Source organism: Schistocerca piceifrons, unplaced genomic scaffold (assembly GCF_021461385.2).
Source record: "Schistocerca piceifrons isolate TAMUIC-IGC-003096 unplaced genomic scaffold, iqSchPice1.1 HiC_scaffold_846, whole genome shotgun sequence".
Taxonomy (NCBI): Eukaryota; Metazoa; Arthropoda; class Insecta; order Orthoptera; family Acrididae; genus Schistocerca; species Schistocerca piceifrons.
In genome coordinates, this window is record NW_025729109.1 from 260,778 (window position 1) to 280,557 (window position 19,780).

At 45.2% G+C, this 19,780-nt stretch overlaps 1 protein-coding gene across 3 annotated transcripts in view; it reads right to left on the reverse strand.

Annotated features, from left to right (window-relative positions):
• LOC124770950 overlaps window positions 1-19,780 on the reverse strand; it is a 96,811-nt gene that overhangs the window by 6,426 nt on the left and 70,605 nt on the right. The window contains exon 8 of one of the 3 annotated variants that reach the window (XM_047249250.1): window positions 18,273-18,393. The exons of the other annotated variants lie outside the window; for them this stretch is intronic. Coding sequence (XP_047105206.1) covers window positions 18,387-18,393 — 7 coding nt within the window. The 3' untranslated portion in view covers window positions 18,273-18,386. Of the gene's footprint in view, window positions 1-18,272; window positions 18,394-19,780 lie in introns of those variants that run through there. 3 annotated transcript variants of the gene reach the window in all.

A 19,780-nucleotide genomic window follows, 5' to 3' on the forward strand; every position in this document is an offset into this window, starting at 1 on the left:
TGGCCTTCCAAAGGTTCATAAGGAAGGGGTTCCTTTCCGTCCTATAGTGAGTAACATCGGCGCTCCGACATATCGTGTATCCAAGCATCTTGCTTCTCTGTTGAGTCCACAAGTAGGACGGTGTGAACATCAGGAACTCAGCTGATTTTTTACGTCGTTTGGAGGGACTGAGGCTGAATGACTTTGATATTTTAGTGAGTTTCGATGTGGTCTCTCTCTTCACTCGCGTTCCTCTGTCTGATTCGTTGCGGTTAATTGAAGCAAGGTTTGGTGCTGATTTAACTAATCTCTTTAGGCATGTGTTGACATCCACTTACTTTTTATTTAATGACCAGTATTACGAGCAGACAGATGGAGTTGCGATGGGTAGTCCGTTGTCTCCTGTGATCGCAAATTTATTTATGGAAGACTTCGAGGAACGTGCATTGGAGTCGGCGCCTTTAAAACCCGCCTGTTTCTTTAGATACGTTGACGATACCTTCGTTGTTTGGCCTCACGGTAGGTAGAATTTGAATGTCTTTCTAGAACATCTGAACTCGATCCATCCGAACATTTGTTTTACGATGGAGGTGGAAGAGGATGGTTGCCTTCCCTTTCTCGACGTGTTGGTTAGGAGGAAGGATGATGGATCATTGGGACATGCAGTCTACAGGAAACGTACTCACACCGACTTGTACTTACAAGCTAATAGTTGTCACCATTCGGCTCAGCGTGAAGGGGTACTTCGTACCTTGGTACACAGGGCACATGTCGTTTCTGACGCTGAGACTTTGCCAGCTGAGCTGTCCCATCTTGAAGTTACATTTCGTCAAAATGGTTATAGTGATAGACAGATTGAACGTGCGTTGCGCTATCGACCAACTGTACATCGGGTGATTGATGATAATTCTGAGTCAACACCTAAGTCTACTGCCATTTTGGCTTACGTAGGGAACACGTCCAACAAGATCGGTCGTATTTTACGGAAATACGATGTGAAATGTGTTGTCCGACCTCCATCTAAAATTGGAGCACTTTTGAGTTCCGTTAAGGATGATCTTGGACTGCGTAAGGCGGGTGTATATCGTATTCCTTTTAGCTGCGGCATGGCATATAGTGGTCAAACTATCAGGACCGTGGAGGACAGATGTACTGAGCATAAACGGCACACACGATTACAGCAGCCAAATAGATCTGCTATTGCCGAACATTGCTTGGATACTGGTCACCCCATGTTATATAATAACACCGAGATATTGGCATGCACGTCCAGCTATTGGGACAGTGTTATTAGGGAGGCAGTTGAGATTAAATTAGCGAGCAACCTCGTTAACAGGGATGGAGGTTTCTGTTTAAACTCTGTTTGGAATCCGGCTCTCTCCCTTGTCAAAAAACAGAGGAACAGAGTCAATGCTGCCTCACCTGCGAATTCATAGTCTCACTATCGATAGCTCTGACTTTGGTCATCTTTGGTGGCACTAGTGTGTGTGTGTGTGTGTGTGTGTGTGTGTGTGTTATCTTTCCTGCTTCTGTCGGAGAACCGAGGTATTAAATTTGCATGTACGCCGCCTGTCCGTTGCAGTTTGCCTTGAAAATGGCGGGGTGTTCTCCCGCCGAAATATCGGCGGTCGCTTAAAGTGTTACCTGGCTGAATTCCGGAAGTTATTTGAAAGTTGTATACGCCAGGAGAAACTCAGGTCTCACAATGTCCACTACATATTTTCGTATGACGAAAGTATGAACACGAATTCCAACAATTACATCACAGTAGCTTCTAAAGCACTGAAAGATTGTGACGTGCTTTTGTGGGCCAAGCATAGCTTGTGTCATGATCTCGCCAGCCGATGACAGCAGATATTCAGAGCATAGGAAATGTGATGTCAGCCAATAACAAAATGAATGTTAAGCTGTGCAAACACACAAGCGGAAGAAGTTAATTGTTTAAATTACTGTACATCAGTACAACTACAAGGAAAGTTAAGTTTTCATACATAATATTCACTTTCTAACAGTTTTTGCTGTTTTTCTGAGGGCACCAGTTTCAATTTTAGCAGCTTTATATTTCTGACAAGTACGATTTTAAATTTCACTGATGTGCACCAGACACTTCGTGGGTTACGTGGCTGGATATGTGTTCTGTAGAGCACTTTGACTTCTCCCATAGTAAAGCCAGTTACATGTGAAATCACTCAAGAACTTCGCTCTTGTTTTTGAAGGCAACTATATTTTTTGCCAGCATTATTGCATAATCTGTCATCAATGAAAAAAACTATAATAATTATGAAAGACTAAACTCGAAACTTCGTCATTTTTTTGTATTACCTTTTCAACATATAGCAAATGCAAGTGTGCCACCAAAATTTAAAATATAAGGCATAAATGGCTTGTCCTCTGGGTCCAAAATTTTTTCACATTTGCTGGTGGTCAGTGTTAAGTATTGAATGTGAATATAATGCTCCATGATTTAAGAAAATCACCACACATTCTGACATGCATGATCATCTTGCATAAAAGGAAATTTTCTTTGAAAGGAATGCTTCTGAAACTAACATTCGAGATATTTCACCACGTCTTGTTAGAAATATAACCAGTTGTGACTTCACTCATCAAAATGTGCCCAGGAATGAGATATATTGAAAGAAGTTCATTGTTAGAAAATATTGTAGAATCTTTAACAGTGCTGTCGGCAGATGCCTGTGTGTGCACTTATTCTGTTTATGTGAATGGCTCATTTTCTTTGCAACGAAAGATTTATTTTGGTGATATTCCCTCTGTTGCGTTTTATTGCTGCAGTATTATTCGGCAGTGGCGAGCTAAACTAATTTTTTTTTTATTAGTGTATCAGTTCTTAGCAATCAAAATTACAAAAATTTAACTGAAAAACAAAATTAAAAAATTCCTACAATTCTGAAAAATCCCTCATCCGGATCTGAACAGATCTGAGTCCTTTTTGTGTGGCTATATTAAAGACAAGGTGTACAACAGTAATCCCAAACCACTGCTGAGCTGAAAAGCGACATTCAGGTGGTCATCGACGACAATGATGTTCTGACACATCAGTGGGTATAGCAGAATTTTGCTATTTGGCTGAGCCCACATCATCATCGCCAATGATAGCAGGCATATCGAACATGTCATAACCTAAATCCCAATATCTGTGGTGAAGTTTGCATGATGAATAAAGTGTGTGAACGCTGTAGTTTGTAACTAATTTACGATTTTTTCATATAGTTCAATAATTATCACCTTTTATGTTTGCTAAGTGACAGACTGGGTACTGGGCTACATATCCCTCACTGCCACCTGTGTATTGACTAACTAATTCAATTACATATGTTGGTGTGGCTTTCTGCCCAAGTTGAAAGTGAGGTTATTGCTTCCTTTGCCATAATGCACAGGAAGTTGAAATCACTGTTAATGTTCGTCATCCTTAACACACAGTATCACTCCTTCACTCTCTCATTCTTTCATGGAAACAATTTGTGGTCAAGAGAAAATTTAAGGGACCACTGATTGAAGCTTTCCGCTTTTGGTGAGGTTTCTTTACTGGAGAGTGTATATCATCCATGTACACACACTTTAGAACCATTTACTCTAAATGTCTGATTAAATATATTTACTTTGTGATTGATCAAAATGTTTGCAGATAATCACTTTATCGGTTAGTAGTATTAACTGCTCAGGATGTTACACATTGTTTCAATGAATTAGAAATTGTAGTTTAAGAATAAAACAATGAAATGGCTTTTCATCCAAACTTCGAAATCGGCAGGTTAATGTGTAATATCATATCCTACTGATTTCTGTACTCTGTCTTCAAAAAGTATATGCCTGTCTGGTACCCATATAGGTACATTTCTTATACACCTGCTGTCACATAGGACAAGTTGCACAGCATAGAGGTCTAGTGAATCCCTTTTAGGTATTGCTCAGAAGACTGAAACTTTCATGATCTTAAGATGGCAAGTGCTGACCATCTACTTGAGGGTCCTCTGAACACAACTAATAAGACCATTACAAACTTAATATATCACGCACTGCTCAAATCTAACATTGACACACAGGTGGTCAGTGCATTCTGGCAATCATAATGTACATAATAGAGTGATACCTTTTGAACCCAGGCAGAAAGTCAATCAGCACTTTCTTGGATTCTTTGACACAGGTAAACCACATGCTGACCAAACTTTCAACATGATTTTGTTTGCAGCTGGTAAGATACAAATTATGATAACTATAGAGTTATGTACAGTCCTTGCCTGGTTTGATGATATTACACTACATTAATACATGTTCCACAGATCCTGAATATGTCACTTTGCAATGTGGAACTTGTGAGTTTAACATTAGGTTTCTTTACACAATGTATTTTTTTTTTACAATTACTATTTCATATTTAAAAATTTATCTACTGAGTAGACGATGTCCTCATTCATAAATACTTTTGATTTGTTTTTAGAAGCTGGTTGGCTATCTGTCTGACTGTTAATGCTACCTGGTAGACGAACAAAGATTTTTCTGGCAGCGCAGTTCATCTCTTTCTGTGCCAAAGTCAGATGTAGCCACTGCTCTTTGCTATTATCTTTGAACTGTGATTCTTGTATTGTGAAGGTACTGGGAACCTCCCTAGTCCCTTAAATAAGTGTCTGCAAGGTGATCTTCAGTGCTTCCCAACTATTATTCTGATTACAGGCTTTTGTGCAATGAATACTTTTTCTCTAAATGATGTGACCCTAAAACTTCAAGCTATATGAAAGCAGTGAATAGAAATACGCATTTTAAGTTAATTTACTGATATGTTTGTCACCAAAATTTGCAATAACCCTAATCGCGTAAGATGCTGAACTGACATGTTTCATAAGCTCATGATGTGCTTCTTCAAATTAATTTCTTATCAATGCACACACCCAGAAATTTCGAAATTCTGCTTAGCAACAGATTTCTGTTCAAAATCTATACTTATCAATAGTATTCTGCCATTTACTGCACAGAACAGTGTACACTGTGTTTTCTCAAAACCATCTGCAGACAATCACTTAATTTCCTGAAAGACATAATTCACAGTTTCCTCAGCTAATTCATATTTCTTTGGCGTGATTACTGCATCATCAGAAAAAGAACTAGCTTTGCATCTTCATGAATGTAGAGTGCCAGGTCATTAACATATATTAAGAAAAATATGAGGAACAAACGTGAACACTGTGGGACACCATTCTTCATACCTCCTCAGTTAGAGGCTGTAGTGTTATCAAAGCAACATTACCATTTCCGCTCGTTTACATGACCGCGATGCAGCCATACCTGGATCGACACTAATAGACCAAAAGATTTACTGACTTTAAAAGAAAGCAATACTACACAATAACAAAAATGATTCAGAAATGAAAGGAGAATGGTAGTGTTCCTCCCTGCCTCAATGCAGTGTTGGGTCCATCAGCATGATCGTAGATTCTGGAGATAAACTGATACAAAATGATTAACATTAAAGTAATGAGGAGATGGAGATACTTATGGATAATTTGGCTATATAAGCACACGTTTTTAATGCTACATACCTTTTAATATTAAATGAAAATGGTTGGTGCATATTAGCAAAAGCTTTGTACATAACAGGCAATACTTCATACTAATGTCCTCTCGATGGACCCTGTTAGTAATTAATTACATAAAACTACAATTAGAACATTTACAGAGTATTTTACACAAATTTTAAAATTTATGCAGAACACAGCAAATCCGCCTTTCATGGAATAGAAACAGTAAAAGGTGAATCGCTCAAGGCTTCATTTGTCTTGAAATAAGAGAATTCTTTTTTATATCATTAATCGATAAGTGTATTTAGAGATTTACGACCGCCGGGTGAGAGTGGCAAAGATAAAGAATAATAGATTCTGCCACTGCTATGTGATGGTTGATTTCTTTTACATTACAATTGTTTGATAACTTCAGACCATCAGGCGTTTACCATTGAGCGTATACTAATGTTTGTAGGGCGAAAATTACTAATATTACAAGGATTGCTAACTTTAGCACACTATCTCTACTGTTAATTTCAACCTTCTGCATTCTTCCACTTAAATATGATTCAAACCGTTTGTGCATGTCCTGCTCACAACAGGCTTTTAGTACTCTGTTGGAAGTGCCATCAATTCCATGCATGCTTTTACAATGAGTGAATTTATTATTTTCCTAATTTCAGTTCAAGAGGTGGTTTGAATTTCCATATTATCAAATTGCATAGGTATTCCTTCTTCCACGTACAACCTTGTATTTCCTAATGAACAGCTGTATCCTAATTTCTCTACAACATTTAAAAAAATGATTATTAAAATTACTTCTGATTTTTGTCAAACTTTTCATTGAGTTTGATAGGAATAAAATCTTTGTGATTTCCACTGTCGTGTTTCCTTTCTAGCAATATCCCAAATTGTTCTAATTTTATCATCAGAGGTGCTAATCTGAGACATGGTGCACACACTTCTTGGCTTTTTAATAACTTTTCCTAATACAGTGTAACAGTTTTTGTAATATTTGGCTCTTACTCGATAATTACTCCTGGCTGTAAAATACATTTCGATTTTCTGTATACAACATATTATTATCTCTTTAAGAAGTCACAGCTTTTTAGATTGTTTCTTACAATTACGATTTGTTGTTTCCTTTGGGAAATTATTTTCACATTAAATTTGAAATTAGCATCAGCTTCCGTGTAGATCTCATCCCATTCTGTTTCTAGCTTTAAAATTGTTAAATTGAATGCACTATTTTGGAGGACTATTTTGCATTACTTGTATGGAACTATGTTATATAGTATACCTAGATGTGCATCATGATCATAAGGATCATTCTCAAAAGGGGTAAGTATTTATTTGATTAAATTTATATTCAGTCTATAAAGTATATTTCTTAGTGCTGCTTTCCTGCACTACCTATGCAGCAAAATCTATAACTGATGTCAAATTGAAAGAACCAAGAAATACTCCAAGGTAGTTCTTTCGGATTTCTTCAGAATATCTACATTGGAAACCCCGCAAACTATAATTTGCTTGTCTGACTGGCAGATGGCACAATAAAGATTCAAAGTATTTCAGAAATTGTTGGAAATATCTGACTGGGGACCTATACACAGCTAGAACTATAAAGGTTCCTTTTAGTTTAAGCTCACAGGCACATGCATCTGCATGTTGCTCTAAGCAATATGTTTTTTAGTTTCTGAATTTTTCATACTGTCTTTAATTTTAACATACGAAGTCCCCTCTACTTGCCAACTCCCATCCCTCTTGCCCCTCTGCTCAACTCCCTTTCTCTTCAGCTTTTCTTTCCCCTCCCCTTCCCCTCAATGGTACCTCATCCAACTTCTCTGCACTAAGAGGCAGTCTCACAATCTTGTGCTTAATTTCTGGTGCTAAGCTGTGAAGTTCATATCGATTATAAATATGGCAATGACACCTAATCAACTCCAATATCGTCACCATGGTATATCAGCATTAAATAGAGTTACTCTTCCCTTCCAGCTAATGTGGAATTTCCTCCTCCTTTGTTCTTGAACTAGAAAATTTCCCCTTTATTCTGTAAATTTAACAGGCACTGTCGACCATCAGAGCGCCCGCATTGAATAGTCTCAATAAAGGTAAACACAAGGATTGAAATACATCACTGTTGAGTTCTTCGTGATAATCATTGATTTTTGGACATGTTCAGATCATTCTGCATGACAGACAGTAAGTGTGTTTCCTCTGCCATACAGTACTTTCAAACCACCATTGCTTCTTGAAGCTTGTCACATTTTGTTTATTGCACTATTTTGTTTGAGCCACATCTGATCAAAATAAATAATACGGAAACGATTATTTCTTTTCCTGATGCTGTGAATTTATTTCAGAAGTAGCAACATTTAATACAGTATCGGATCCTCCATCAGAGACCATATTTCATCTCTGCATTTGCTGAATGTGTATGCCAAAGGTTTCAGAACTCTTCCTCTCAATAATTAGCCCCTGTGGAAGCTATCTTACAATTTAAAACATCACTTTCATTTTGTCTTGTAGGTTACTCGCCATGGTCATGAAATTTCAATTTAATACAATGAAGAACATCTTTCTAGAGATCTTCCAAATCCATTTCCGGAGACAGGTTTTCATCCACTGCACTTATGTAAATATTCTCAGTAAAGTTCATGGTCAAACACCAGATACTTATGTTGTTGAAGTCTGCAGAGCTGATAAGATTCAGTCTCTTTTTGCTTTGTCCTTAAGGTCATGAAGAAATTCGTTTACCTTATGTAAAATACTCTTTGCTGGCTCTGTGTGTTTTGGAATCAAGTCATCTTAACTCAGAAATAAAAACGGCAATATTAATAAATGGAAATCACTGCTCTCTTAGCAAACATATGCTACTGTCCAGTGAGCACAAGTAAATGAAGGACAGTGAGTGTAAAAAAGTCTGCAAAGCAATGGCAACAGCAGCATGAATTAAGCACAGCATTACCGTATGACCTTGTCTGTCTGTTACCCATTGCTTATTATGCTATTTCGAAGGCACCTGTGGTTGAAATGACACTGTGGCAGAAGTATGAGCTTAGAGACATGGACCAAGCAAAAGAAGCCCAAGAGTGCCTGTTGGCATTCAAAATATGGAGGGCAAATGAAAGCTGTGAAATTTGGCATAACGCTCTCAACCACCATTTGTTGCTCCTTGATGTAGAAAAGCAGAAACTTTGTGCAAGGAAGCAATCTTGTTTCCTTTCACAACTTACAAGTGACAAGTTTTTTCCAAGCCCTGTGAAGTGAGAGATGATGTAGGATCATTGTGCAAGGGTTTAACAAGGCAGGATCCGGATGTGATAATGGGTGGAACAGGAACCAGTATTGACATGAATCAGGTCTAAAGTATTGAGTATGACCTGCTACAAATAGGAACTGCAACAATTCTCACAAATGCAGGCTTGGTGCATGGGGATACATTTGCCCCAATTGAACAGCATTACCATGAGGGAGACAGGTGCGCGTAGGGGGGGGGGCCGAGGGGGAGACGGGTGCGCGTAGGGGGGGGGCCGAGGGGGAGACGGGTGCGCGTAGGGGGGGGGGCCGAGCGGGAGACGGGTGCGCGTAGGGGGGGGGGCCGAGCGGGAGACGGGTGCGCGTAGGGGGGGGGGGCCGAGGGGGAGACGGGCGCGCGTGGGGGGGCCGAGGGGGAGACGGGCGCGCGTGGTGGGGGGGGGGCGAGGGGGAGACGGGCGCGCGTGGGGGGGGCCGAGGGGGAGACGGGAGCGCGTGGGGGGGACCGAGGGGGAGACGGGCGCGCGTCGGGGGGGGCCGAGGGGGTGACGGGCGCGCGGGGGGGGGGCCGAGGGGGAGACGGTCGCGCGGCGGGGGGGCCGAGGGGGAGACGGGCGCGCGGGGGGGGGGGCCGAGGGGGAGACGGGCGCGCGTGGGGGGGCCGAGGGGGAGACGGGCGCGCGTGGGGGGGGCCGAGGGGGAGACGGGCGCGCGTGGGGGGGCCGAGGGGGAGACGGGCGCGCGTGGGGGGGCCGAGGGGGAGACGGGCGCGCGTGGGGGGGCCGAGGGGGAGACGGGCGCGCGTGGGGGGGCCGAGGGGGTGACGGGCGCGCGTGGGGGGGCCGAGGGGGTGACGGGCGCGCGTGGGGGGGGGGACCGAGGGGGAGACGGGCGCGCGTGGGGGGGGGACCGAGGGGGAGACGGGCGCGCGTGGGGGGGGCCGAGGTGGGCCGAGGGGGAGACGGGCGCGCGTGGGGGGGCCGAGGGGGTGACGGGCGCGCGTGGGGGGGCCGAGGGGGTGACGGGCGCGCGTGGGGGGGCCGAGGGGGTGACGGGCGCGCGTGGGTGGGCCGAGGGGGTGACGGGCGCGCGTGGGTGGGCCGAGGGGGTGACGGGCGCGCGTGGGGGGGGGGGGACCGAGGGGGAGACGGGCGCGCGTGGGGGGGGGGGGGCGAGGTGGAGACGGGCGCGCGTGGGGGGGGGCCGAGGGGGAGACGGGCGCGCGGGGGGGGGGCCGAGGGGGAGACGGGCGCGCGGGGGGGGGGCCGAGGGGGAGACGGGCGCGCGGGGGGGGCCCGAGGGGGAGACGGGCGCGCGGGGGGGGCCCGAGGGGGAGACGGGCGCGCGGGGGGGGAGCCGAGGGGGAGACGGGCGCGCGGGGGGGGGAGCCGAAGGGGAGACGGGCGCGCGGGGGGGGGGCCGAGGGGGAGACGGGCGCGCGGGGGGGGCCGAGGGCGAGACGGGCGCGCGGGGGGGGCCGAGGGCGAGACGGGCGGGCGTGTGGGGGCCGAGGGCGAGACGGGCGCGCGTGTGGGGGCCGAGGGGGAGACGGGCGCGCGTGTGGGGGCCGAGGGGGAGACGGGCGCGCGTGTGGCGGCCGAGGGGGAGACGGGCGCGCGTGTGGCGGCCGAGGGGGAGACGGGCGCGCGTGTGGCGCCCGATGGGGAGACGGGCGCGCGTGTGGCGGCCGAGGGGGAGACGGGCGCGCGTGTGGCGGCCGAGGGGGAGACGGGCGCGCGTGTGGCGGCCGAGGGGGAGACGGGCGCGCGTGTGGCGGCCGAGGGGGAGACGGGCGCGCGTGTGGCGGCCGAGGGGGAGACGGGCGCGCGTGTGGCGGCCGAGGGGGAGACGGGCGCGCGTGTGGCGGCCGAGGGGGAGACGGGCGCGCGTGTGGCGGCCGAGGGGGAGACGGGCGCGCGTGTGGCGGCCGAGGGGGAGACGGGCGCGCGTGTGGCGGCCGAGGGGGAGACGGGCGCGCGTGTGGCGGCCGAGGGGGAGACGGGCGCGCGTGTGGCGGCCGAGGGGGAGACGGGCGCGCGTGTGGCGGCCGAGGGGGAGACGGGCGCGCGTGTGGCGGCCGAGGGGGAGACGGGCGCGCGTGTGGCGGCCGAGGGGGAGACGGGCGCGCGTGTGGCGGCCGAGGGGGAGACGGGCGCGCGTGTGGCGGCCGAGGGGGAGACGGGCGCGCGTGTGGCGGCCGAGGGGGAGACGGGCGCGCGTGTGGCGGCCGAGGGGGAGACGGGCGCGCGTGTGGCGGCCGAGGGGGAGACGGGCGCGCGTGTGGCGGCCGAGGGGGAGACGGGCGCGCGTGTGGCGGCCGAGGGGGAGACGGGCGCGCGTGTGGCGGCCGAGGGGGAGACGGGCGCGCGTGTGGCGGCCGAGGGGGAGACGGGCGCGCGTGTGGCGGCCGAGGGGGAGACGGGCGCGCGTGTGGCGGCCGAGGGGGAGACGGGCGCGCGTGTGGCGGCCGAGGGGGAGACGGGCGCGCGTGTGGCGGCCGAGGGGGAGACGGGCGCGCGTGTGGCGCCGAGGGGGAGACGGGCGCGCGTGTGGCGGCCGAGGGGGAGACGGGCGCGCGTGTGGCGGCCGAGGGGGAGACGGGCGCGCGTGTGGCGCCGAGGGGGAGACGGGCGCGCGTGTGGCGGCCGAGGGGGAGACGGGCGCGCGTGTGGCGGCCGAGGGGGAGACGGGCGCGCGTGTGGCGGCCGAGGGTGAGACGGATGCGCGTGGTGGGGTGCTGAGGGGGAGACGGGCGCACGTGGGGGGGCTGAGAGGGAGGCTGGCACGCGGGTTGGGAGGGGGAGACTAAGTATTAGAACCAGAAATAATTGCACTGCTAAGCATTCGACTTTCTGCATTTCCTTAATTTACTTATTGTCCACGGTAAGATGTAATGGGAGTGCTGATGATTAAGATATTGAAGCAATTTGCTGTTGTCATCATGGTATTCGAGAAAATGTAGTGGGAATACGATTAGTAAATATGTGAAGAGCAACTGGCATTGAGACAAGATGACAATGATCTATATTACGTAAGTCTGCAATTCACATTTAAGGGCCTAGCAGAGGTTAATCAAACCATCATTTCTAATCTATTTCTCCAATATTCCACTCGCATTGCATGCAGGGAATACGAACACTTACATGTTTCCATGGGAGCTCTGATTTCTCGTACTTTACTATGATGATAATTTCTCCCCAAGTAGATTGGCACCAATAAAATGTTATCATACTGACGACAATATCAGTGTTTGAAATTTCACGAAAAATTCTTTCCATAGCGAAAAACGCCGTTTCTTTAATTACTACCATACCAGGTCATTTATCATATCCGTAGCACACTCTCCCTTATTTCGCCATAGTACAAAACGAGTTGCCCTTCTTTGAGGTCCCATAAAAGACTGCAATACTCCACAAGAGCACAGACAAGCATAGAGTTAGCCGTTTCTTTAGCAGACCTGTAACGTTTTCTAAGTGATCTGCCAAGAGATAAGTGTTTGGTTTGCTTTCTCCAGAGCATTATGAATATGAATATTAGGATTTCATTTATTCATAATGTAATTCCTATGTATTTAGTTGAGCTCACAGCTTTTAGGCTTGTATTATTTATCGTGTGAACGAAATTTAGCACATTCCTTTCAGTAATCATGTGGTTGACCTCATACTTTTCATTATTTAATGTCAATTGCTATTTTTCACATCATACAGATATGTTTATCACTTCACAATTCGTTCTGATCATCTGATGACTTTACAATAACGTAAATGACCGCCTAACCTAAGAGGGCTGCTCAGATTGTCTCCTACATTGTGTATGTACATCAGGGACAAGAGAGGGCCTATAACACACACTTGGGAAACGTCAGATATTACTTCAATGACTTTCTATCAGTTATTACGAACTGTGACCTTTCTGGCACAAAATCACGAATCTGTGCACACAACTAGGATGATACTCCAAGGGCACACAATGTAATTGGAAGTCACTTGTGAGGAATTGAGTCAAAAGCCTTCTGAAAATAAAAAATATGGAATCAATCTAATGTCATCTGTCCATATGAGTTATTACTTTGCGAGAATAAAGAGCTTGTTGTGTTTTACAAGAATTATGTTTTCCGAATATGTGTTGGCTATTTGTCAACAAATGACCTCTTCCAGGTAATTTATAATGTTCAAACAGATTATGTTTTCCAGTATCCTACTGCAAAGCGATGTTACTGGAATGGGTCTGCATTTCATCGGATTACTCCCATTTCCTTTCTTGGGTTCTGGAGTAATTTGCGCAACTTTCCTGTCTACGCATACCGATCTTTCTGCAGATGAAGAGTTGTACACGACTGCTAAGTATAGAGCTATTGCATCAGCATATTTTAAAAGGAACCTGAATGGTGTACAATTTGGACCAGAGGCATTGCCTTTCTTAAGCTGCTCCACTACATTTAGGATACCAACGCCTGAAGTTACAGGCAGTTATTCTTGATTAGAATTCTGGAATACTTACTTTGTTTTTCTTGTGAAGGGATTTAGGAAAACCGTCTTCAGTAACTCGCTTAAGTAGCATTGTCGTCAATACCTTTACCATTGATATCGCGTGCTGAGGGTATTAATGTACCTTGTCAATTGTATACTTTACATATAACCACAATTTCTTTGCGTTTTCTACTAGATTTCGAGACAGTGTCGTTCTGGAAACTATTAAAAGCCTCTCTCATTGAAGTTTGCGTTAAATTTCGACCTTCTATGAAACTTCGTCAATCTTGTGGATTTTGTGTTCTTTTAAATTTGGCCTGTGTATTTCACTGCTTCTGCACCAGTGGTCTGACGTGTTTTGTGTCAGTACCACCTCTTATTAATTTGACACATATCTCTCAGTTATTACTTATTTGACTTTAAACCGCATCTGGTCTATGTTTGGAAAGACTTACCTGAAGGAGTGGATACTGTCTCTTCAGAATGTGTAAAGCGAATTTTTATCTGCTTTTTCAAGGGCATGAAATTTGCGTTTATTTTGGTGAGTTTCGATGTTACAGTATTCACTCTTGTGAACTCTTAATGGCTCAACAACATTACGGTCACTAATCCCTGTACCTGTTATGCTCCCTGTTCGGCCAGTGTTATTAACGTGTCAAGTATGTTTTCGCAATCATTTACAGAGTGAGTGCGCTTCTGAACTCATTGTTCAAAATCATTTTCAGAGACGCCATTCAGTACAGTTTCGGACGGCGTTTTATGCCTACCACTGGCGTCGGTAAAGGAAACTTCTTAGTTTACTCCAGTTGGTAGGTATAAGCCCCACCCGTACTCATCGTAATGTGTAGGCTTTCACAGTCAGTCTTCTTTAGTTAAAAATTCTGGGCTGAGAGGCCGAGGTCGATCTGTAAAACTACTACTTCCTGACATTTCGTTGCCAACTGCATGCAACAACTTCCGAGGTGAGTCAACAGCTGGCTGCCAGGCAGTGGAGTTCCCAACATTGCCAGTCCATGAGCTATTTTCAGTATGGCAGTAAGTTTCACGAAAGAACAGAATGTGTGGCCACAGGCAGCCTCAGAGTACAGTTGTTGCTAATCTTTTCATGGATTTTTTGAACAGCAGGTGCTGCAGTCTGGCAGTAGAAGACCTTTAAAGTGGTATTGGTATGTGGATGAGAATTTTGTGGTATGGAATCACAGTAAAGAGGAATTGTATGGTTTCACGGTGTATCTGGATAGTATTAATCCAAATATACAATTTACTATGGAGAAAGAGAGAAATGGACAACTAAATTTTTTCGATGTATTAATTAAATGGGCAGAATGGAGTCTAGGGCATAAAGTGTATAAAAGAGAAAAACACACACACACCCGGACCATTACCTACATAAGGATTCGAACCATCATCCCAGGCAGAGGAGATGCGTCATTAAAACACTGGTGGACACAGCTAATAATATCTGTCAGCCAGTTTACTTGCAAGATGACCTAAATCATTTGCGAACGGTTGTCAAGAAAAATGGATACGTTGACAACGAGATAGATCGAGCACTTCATCCCAGAAAAAAAGCGTGTGACAACTTTCAGCAAGAACAACTGTCAGCTGGAAGAGTTTTTCTTCCATTTATTTGCAATATTACGGACAGTATTGGGAAAGTTCTGGCAAAGTTTCAAGTTATAACAATCTTTAGACCCACAAACAAGATTAGTGAGTGTAAACGTAGGCTTTCACGGCCCTTGTCACAGTCAATAAATTCTTATGGGGTTAAGGCCGCATTGTCAACTATAAAATTCTGACGTTTCATCGGCTGTTGCAAGACGCCTTCCTCAGGGTGTCTGAGGAAGGTGTCTTGCAACAGTCGCCGAAACGTCGGAATTTTATAGCTGACAATGCGGCCTCAAATCCGGAAGAATTTTAGTGACCAAGTTTTAGTGTTTAAGATCGGCGAAAGATGCACTACACCTCTTAGCAACTCCTGAGGTGTATAAAATTCCGTGTGGCTGTGTGAGGGTTTATATTGGAACAACGATAAGAAGTGTCAATACCCGCTAAACCGAACACAAAAGGAAGTGTCGACTGGAATATACCGACAGATCAGTTGTAGCAGAACATGTTTTTAAAGATGTCGACCATGAAATAAAATTTAATGACAAAAGCGTGCTAGCCAGGACATCGATTATTATGCACATATGTATAGGGAAGCTATAGCGATTCAGGAACACCACAATGATTTCAGCACAAAAGAAGACGGCTTAAAGTTAGGCAGGATATGGCAGTCAACTTTGCACCAACGATGTGACGATCTATTACATTAAATCGAGAATAATGACGTTAGTCAGAGACAGACTTACAGTCGGTCCCACGTGACTTACGTTGGTGCCCTCTATATAAACGGGAAATCCATGGCCTGGAAGCCATCGTTGACTCACCTCCGAAGATGTTGCCCGCAGTTAGCAACGAATTACAGATAGACTATAGCCTCTCAGCCTGGAACTTTTAATTGATTGCTATCTGTACTACCTCACAGGAATATCTACTTAAGTTTCATTACAAGGTAAACTACTTCGAACAGCAACGAACATTACACCAACTGTATTTCATCCATTCTTTGTGAACATGGTTAGGTCTCTTGAAAAATTTCAGCTGAACGTATTTCAATACCTACAAGGATTTGAGATTCAGTGCTTTTTGTTACCGCTTTGAGCTCTATTCCTTTTATAATGCAGCTACCACAGTTTACAACTACAATACTTATTGTGGTTGTATCCACCCTCCTTGGGTGTTCTACTTTCAGCCTTTGAAACTGAAGCCCTTTCTGCACTTACCTGAGACCCTCTCACCTAGAAAAGCCCAGTCTCCTCTACACATCCCCTATACTAGTGGAACTGCTTCCTTTGCGTGGTTTACTCTTGACCTATTTAGCAGAACCTGTAAATCCACCACCTTTTGGCGCAGGTCGAGGTATCTGCAACCTACACAGTTGCAGAACTGCCTGGAACTCTGATTCAGACCTTCACTCCACTCTGTACGAAATAACCACTTTCAGTTTAGCCCATGATGGTGAGCTCCACCTTCATCTCTCAGGCAAGAATGGCAGTCTTTATTAGCTAGGCGCTGAAACTAGACAGAACCTATTTCAATCCAATGTCACACATGTAAGTTGCGTTTCATAATAAATGCGACCAAATTCATAAAAAATCATTTATTTAATATATTCGTACAAATAAAAAATTTTCAAAATAGCACCCTCTTGTGTCAATACACTTCTGGAGGCGGTGTTTCCATGCCTGGAAGGCATCCTGGAGTTTCTTTAGAGCTGATGTAACATGGGCCTGGATGCTTTCAATCGTGTCCCAATGTTTTCCTTTCATGACTCATTTTAACCAAGGAAACAAAAAAAGTTAGTAGGAGCCAGGTCAGGACTGTAGGGAGGCTGAGGAACCAATGGGGTCTTGGTCCTGGCAAGGAAATCTTTTATAATGAAGGCACTGTGACTGTGTGTTGCCGTGGTGAACTTTCCATTTATCCTTGCTGTCGCTTCGGCAGCGCGAGACCCTCCTTTTCAGTCTTTTGAGCACTTCCAAGTAGAAAGCTGAGTTCACTGTAGTCCCGGTAGGTAGGAATTCGTGGTGGACAATGCCCCTGACGTCCAAGAAGGCAATGAGCATGGTTTTGATCCTGGACTTGCTCATGCGTGCCTTCTTGGGACGGGGCGACGATGGGGTGTGCCACTCTGAACTCTGCCTTTTTGTCTCAGGGTTGTACTCAAAAATCCACGACTCTTTAGCAGTGATAACTGATTTTAAAAATTGAGGATCATTTTCACACATTTCCAACATTTCTTGGCAGCGTGCTTGTATTCTTCGGTCAACACTTTTGGGACAAGTTTGGCACACATCTTTCTCATGTTCATATCTTCAGTCACAATGTGGAAAGAGGTTGTTTTTGACATGTTTAAAGTTTGTGCTATGAATTGAAGGCTCAGCTGTCTGTCAGAGTTCAAACAATCGCGCACAAGCGTCACATTTTCGTCGACTCAAGCGGTTGATGGCCATTCACTGCGAGGTTCGTCGGTAATCTCCTCTCGGCCCTCCATAAACGACTTGTGCCATTGGAAAAGTTGCGATTTGGACAAGCAATCATTCCCAAAGGCATGCTGAACTAATGGAACATTTTGGTGGCGGACTTCCTAAGTTTAACGTAAAATTTGATAGCATACCGTTCCTCTACAGAATGATCCATTGTGCAGAGTTATATAAACTCAAAACGGGGTTGACAGAAATGCACGTCCTGACTCTCTGGCACTTGCAACCGAATGAGACAAAGAGCGTTTTGAAACTAACACCCCCATCCACTTAGCCCAGCAGGTTACAACACGCTGTGGTGTACCGTTGCATTAGAAAGACATTGGTCGCATTACTCATGGAACGCAATCTGTATTGTTACCACCAACGTGAGTCACCACTTACAGCTAGCTATGCCATGGTTTTCATGGCATTCAGAAGCACCCATTTCTAATCTGTAAAAACTCCAACCAGAATGCACACAGAATGCAAATTGGATTCCTTCCCCTCCTATGCAGTCTTATCTCTAAATGGCGCCATTACACACCTAACATTGGAGATTCCAAGTACCAGTAATACTACCCTCTGCGAATGCTCAGTCTTGCACACTGAGAGGCTTCCTTTGGAACATGGCACACGACTTCATCTGGATCATGAATTCCATCAGCCATAGACAGCTCCCAAATCTATTCATCAGACGAACAGAGCAGGCTCTTCGATCAGCAACATGGAAATTCTTCCACTGCCTCCCACACGCTTGAATGACTTCCCACTCAACCACAAGTGAGAGGTCAGTCTCAGTGTGGGCAGTACCCAATATGACTGCAGCAGTGGACCAATTGGTGTACAACACTGCCTGGAGCTGTGAGCGAAGAATCACCAACTTGATTCATATCTGAACACAGCAATTACTATATCTGTCCATACCAGAGTTGGCATGGTAGATACACAGACATATGCGAAATATAGGAGTTGAAGGTAAGGAACATTGACAAAATTTAAAATACTTCGCTTCTTACGAAAACATGTGTCAGCCCACAGTACTCTGATGTGCTACTGCTGCTACTATGAGAGCTACCACTGGATTGGGCGATCTAAGTGCTGCAAGTAACACAAAACGAATGATTCAATGCAGACAGTGGTTCTATGCACTACACAGTTGCTAAAGCGTATAAATGTGCCTGATAAATACACAAATGTGCACAAAATACAGGGTTTGAAGCTAAATAACAACAACAATATTACAATTATAACTATAATGATAGTAGATGTCAAGAAAATATACTTACATCAATTGACAAATAATTTGCTCTCTTGTGACAAACAACAAATGATAAGGATGTCAAGTCATGCATCAGAAGTCCCTGTTGTGAGCCAGTTTAAGTATTAATGCTGACGCTGATGAACAGAGAAAATTAGCAAATAAGCTTCTAACTAACACTATGTGCTTTCCTTGCAGGAAAGGTGAAGTCGTTGTATCAGCAGGCATCTGGTATCAACATAATGCTGTTCAATCAAACCTACTGTTTGAATACCAGTGGGTGTACGCATGTTAGTGTCAGTGTAATATCGAAAAGGGAGTTCTAATAAGTGGTTTTACTTGAAAACCATCAATTTAGTGATGACAAAGTAATATTCCTCCCCCTCCCCCCCAATGAACCACGGACCTTGCCGTTGGTGGGGAGGCTTGTGTGCGTCAGTGGTACAGATAGCCATACCATAGGTGCAACCACAACGGAGGGTTATCTGTTGAGAGGTCAGACAAACGTGTGGTTCCTGAAGAGGGGCAGCAGCCTTTTCAGTAATTGCAGTCTGAAAGATTGACTGATCAGGCCTTGTAACATTAACCAGAATGGCATTGCTATGCTGGTACTGTGAACGGATGAAAGCAAGGGTAAACTACAGTTGTAATTTTTCCTGAGGGCATGCAGCTTTACTGTATGGTTAAATGATGATGGTGTCCTCTTGGGTAAAATATTCCAGAGGTAAAATAGTCCCCCATTCGGATCTCTGGGCGGGGACTATTCAGGAGAACGTTGTTATCAGGAGAAACAAGACTGGCGTTCTACATATTGGAGTGTGCAATGTTGTGCAGGTACGTTAGGTAATTTAAAAAGGGAAATGGATAGGTTAAAGCTAGATGTAGTGGGAACTAGTGAAGTTCCGTGGCATGAGGAACAAGGCTTTGGGTCAGGTGAATACAGAGTTATAAATACAAAATCAAATAGGGATAATGCAGGAGTAGGTTTAATAACGAATAAAAAACAGCATCATGGATAAGTTACTACAAACAGCATAGTGAACACGTTGTTGTAGCCAAAATAGACACGAAGCCCACACCTTCCACAGTAGTACAAGTTTATATGCTAACTAGCTCCGCAGATGAGGAGATTGAAGGAATGTATGATGAGATAAAAAAAAAATTATTCGGATAGTGAAGGGAGACGAATATTAAATAGGCGTGGAGGACTGGAACTCGATAGTAGGA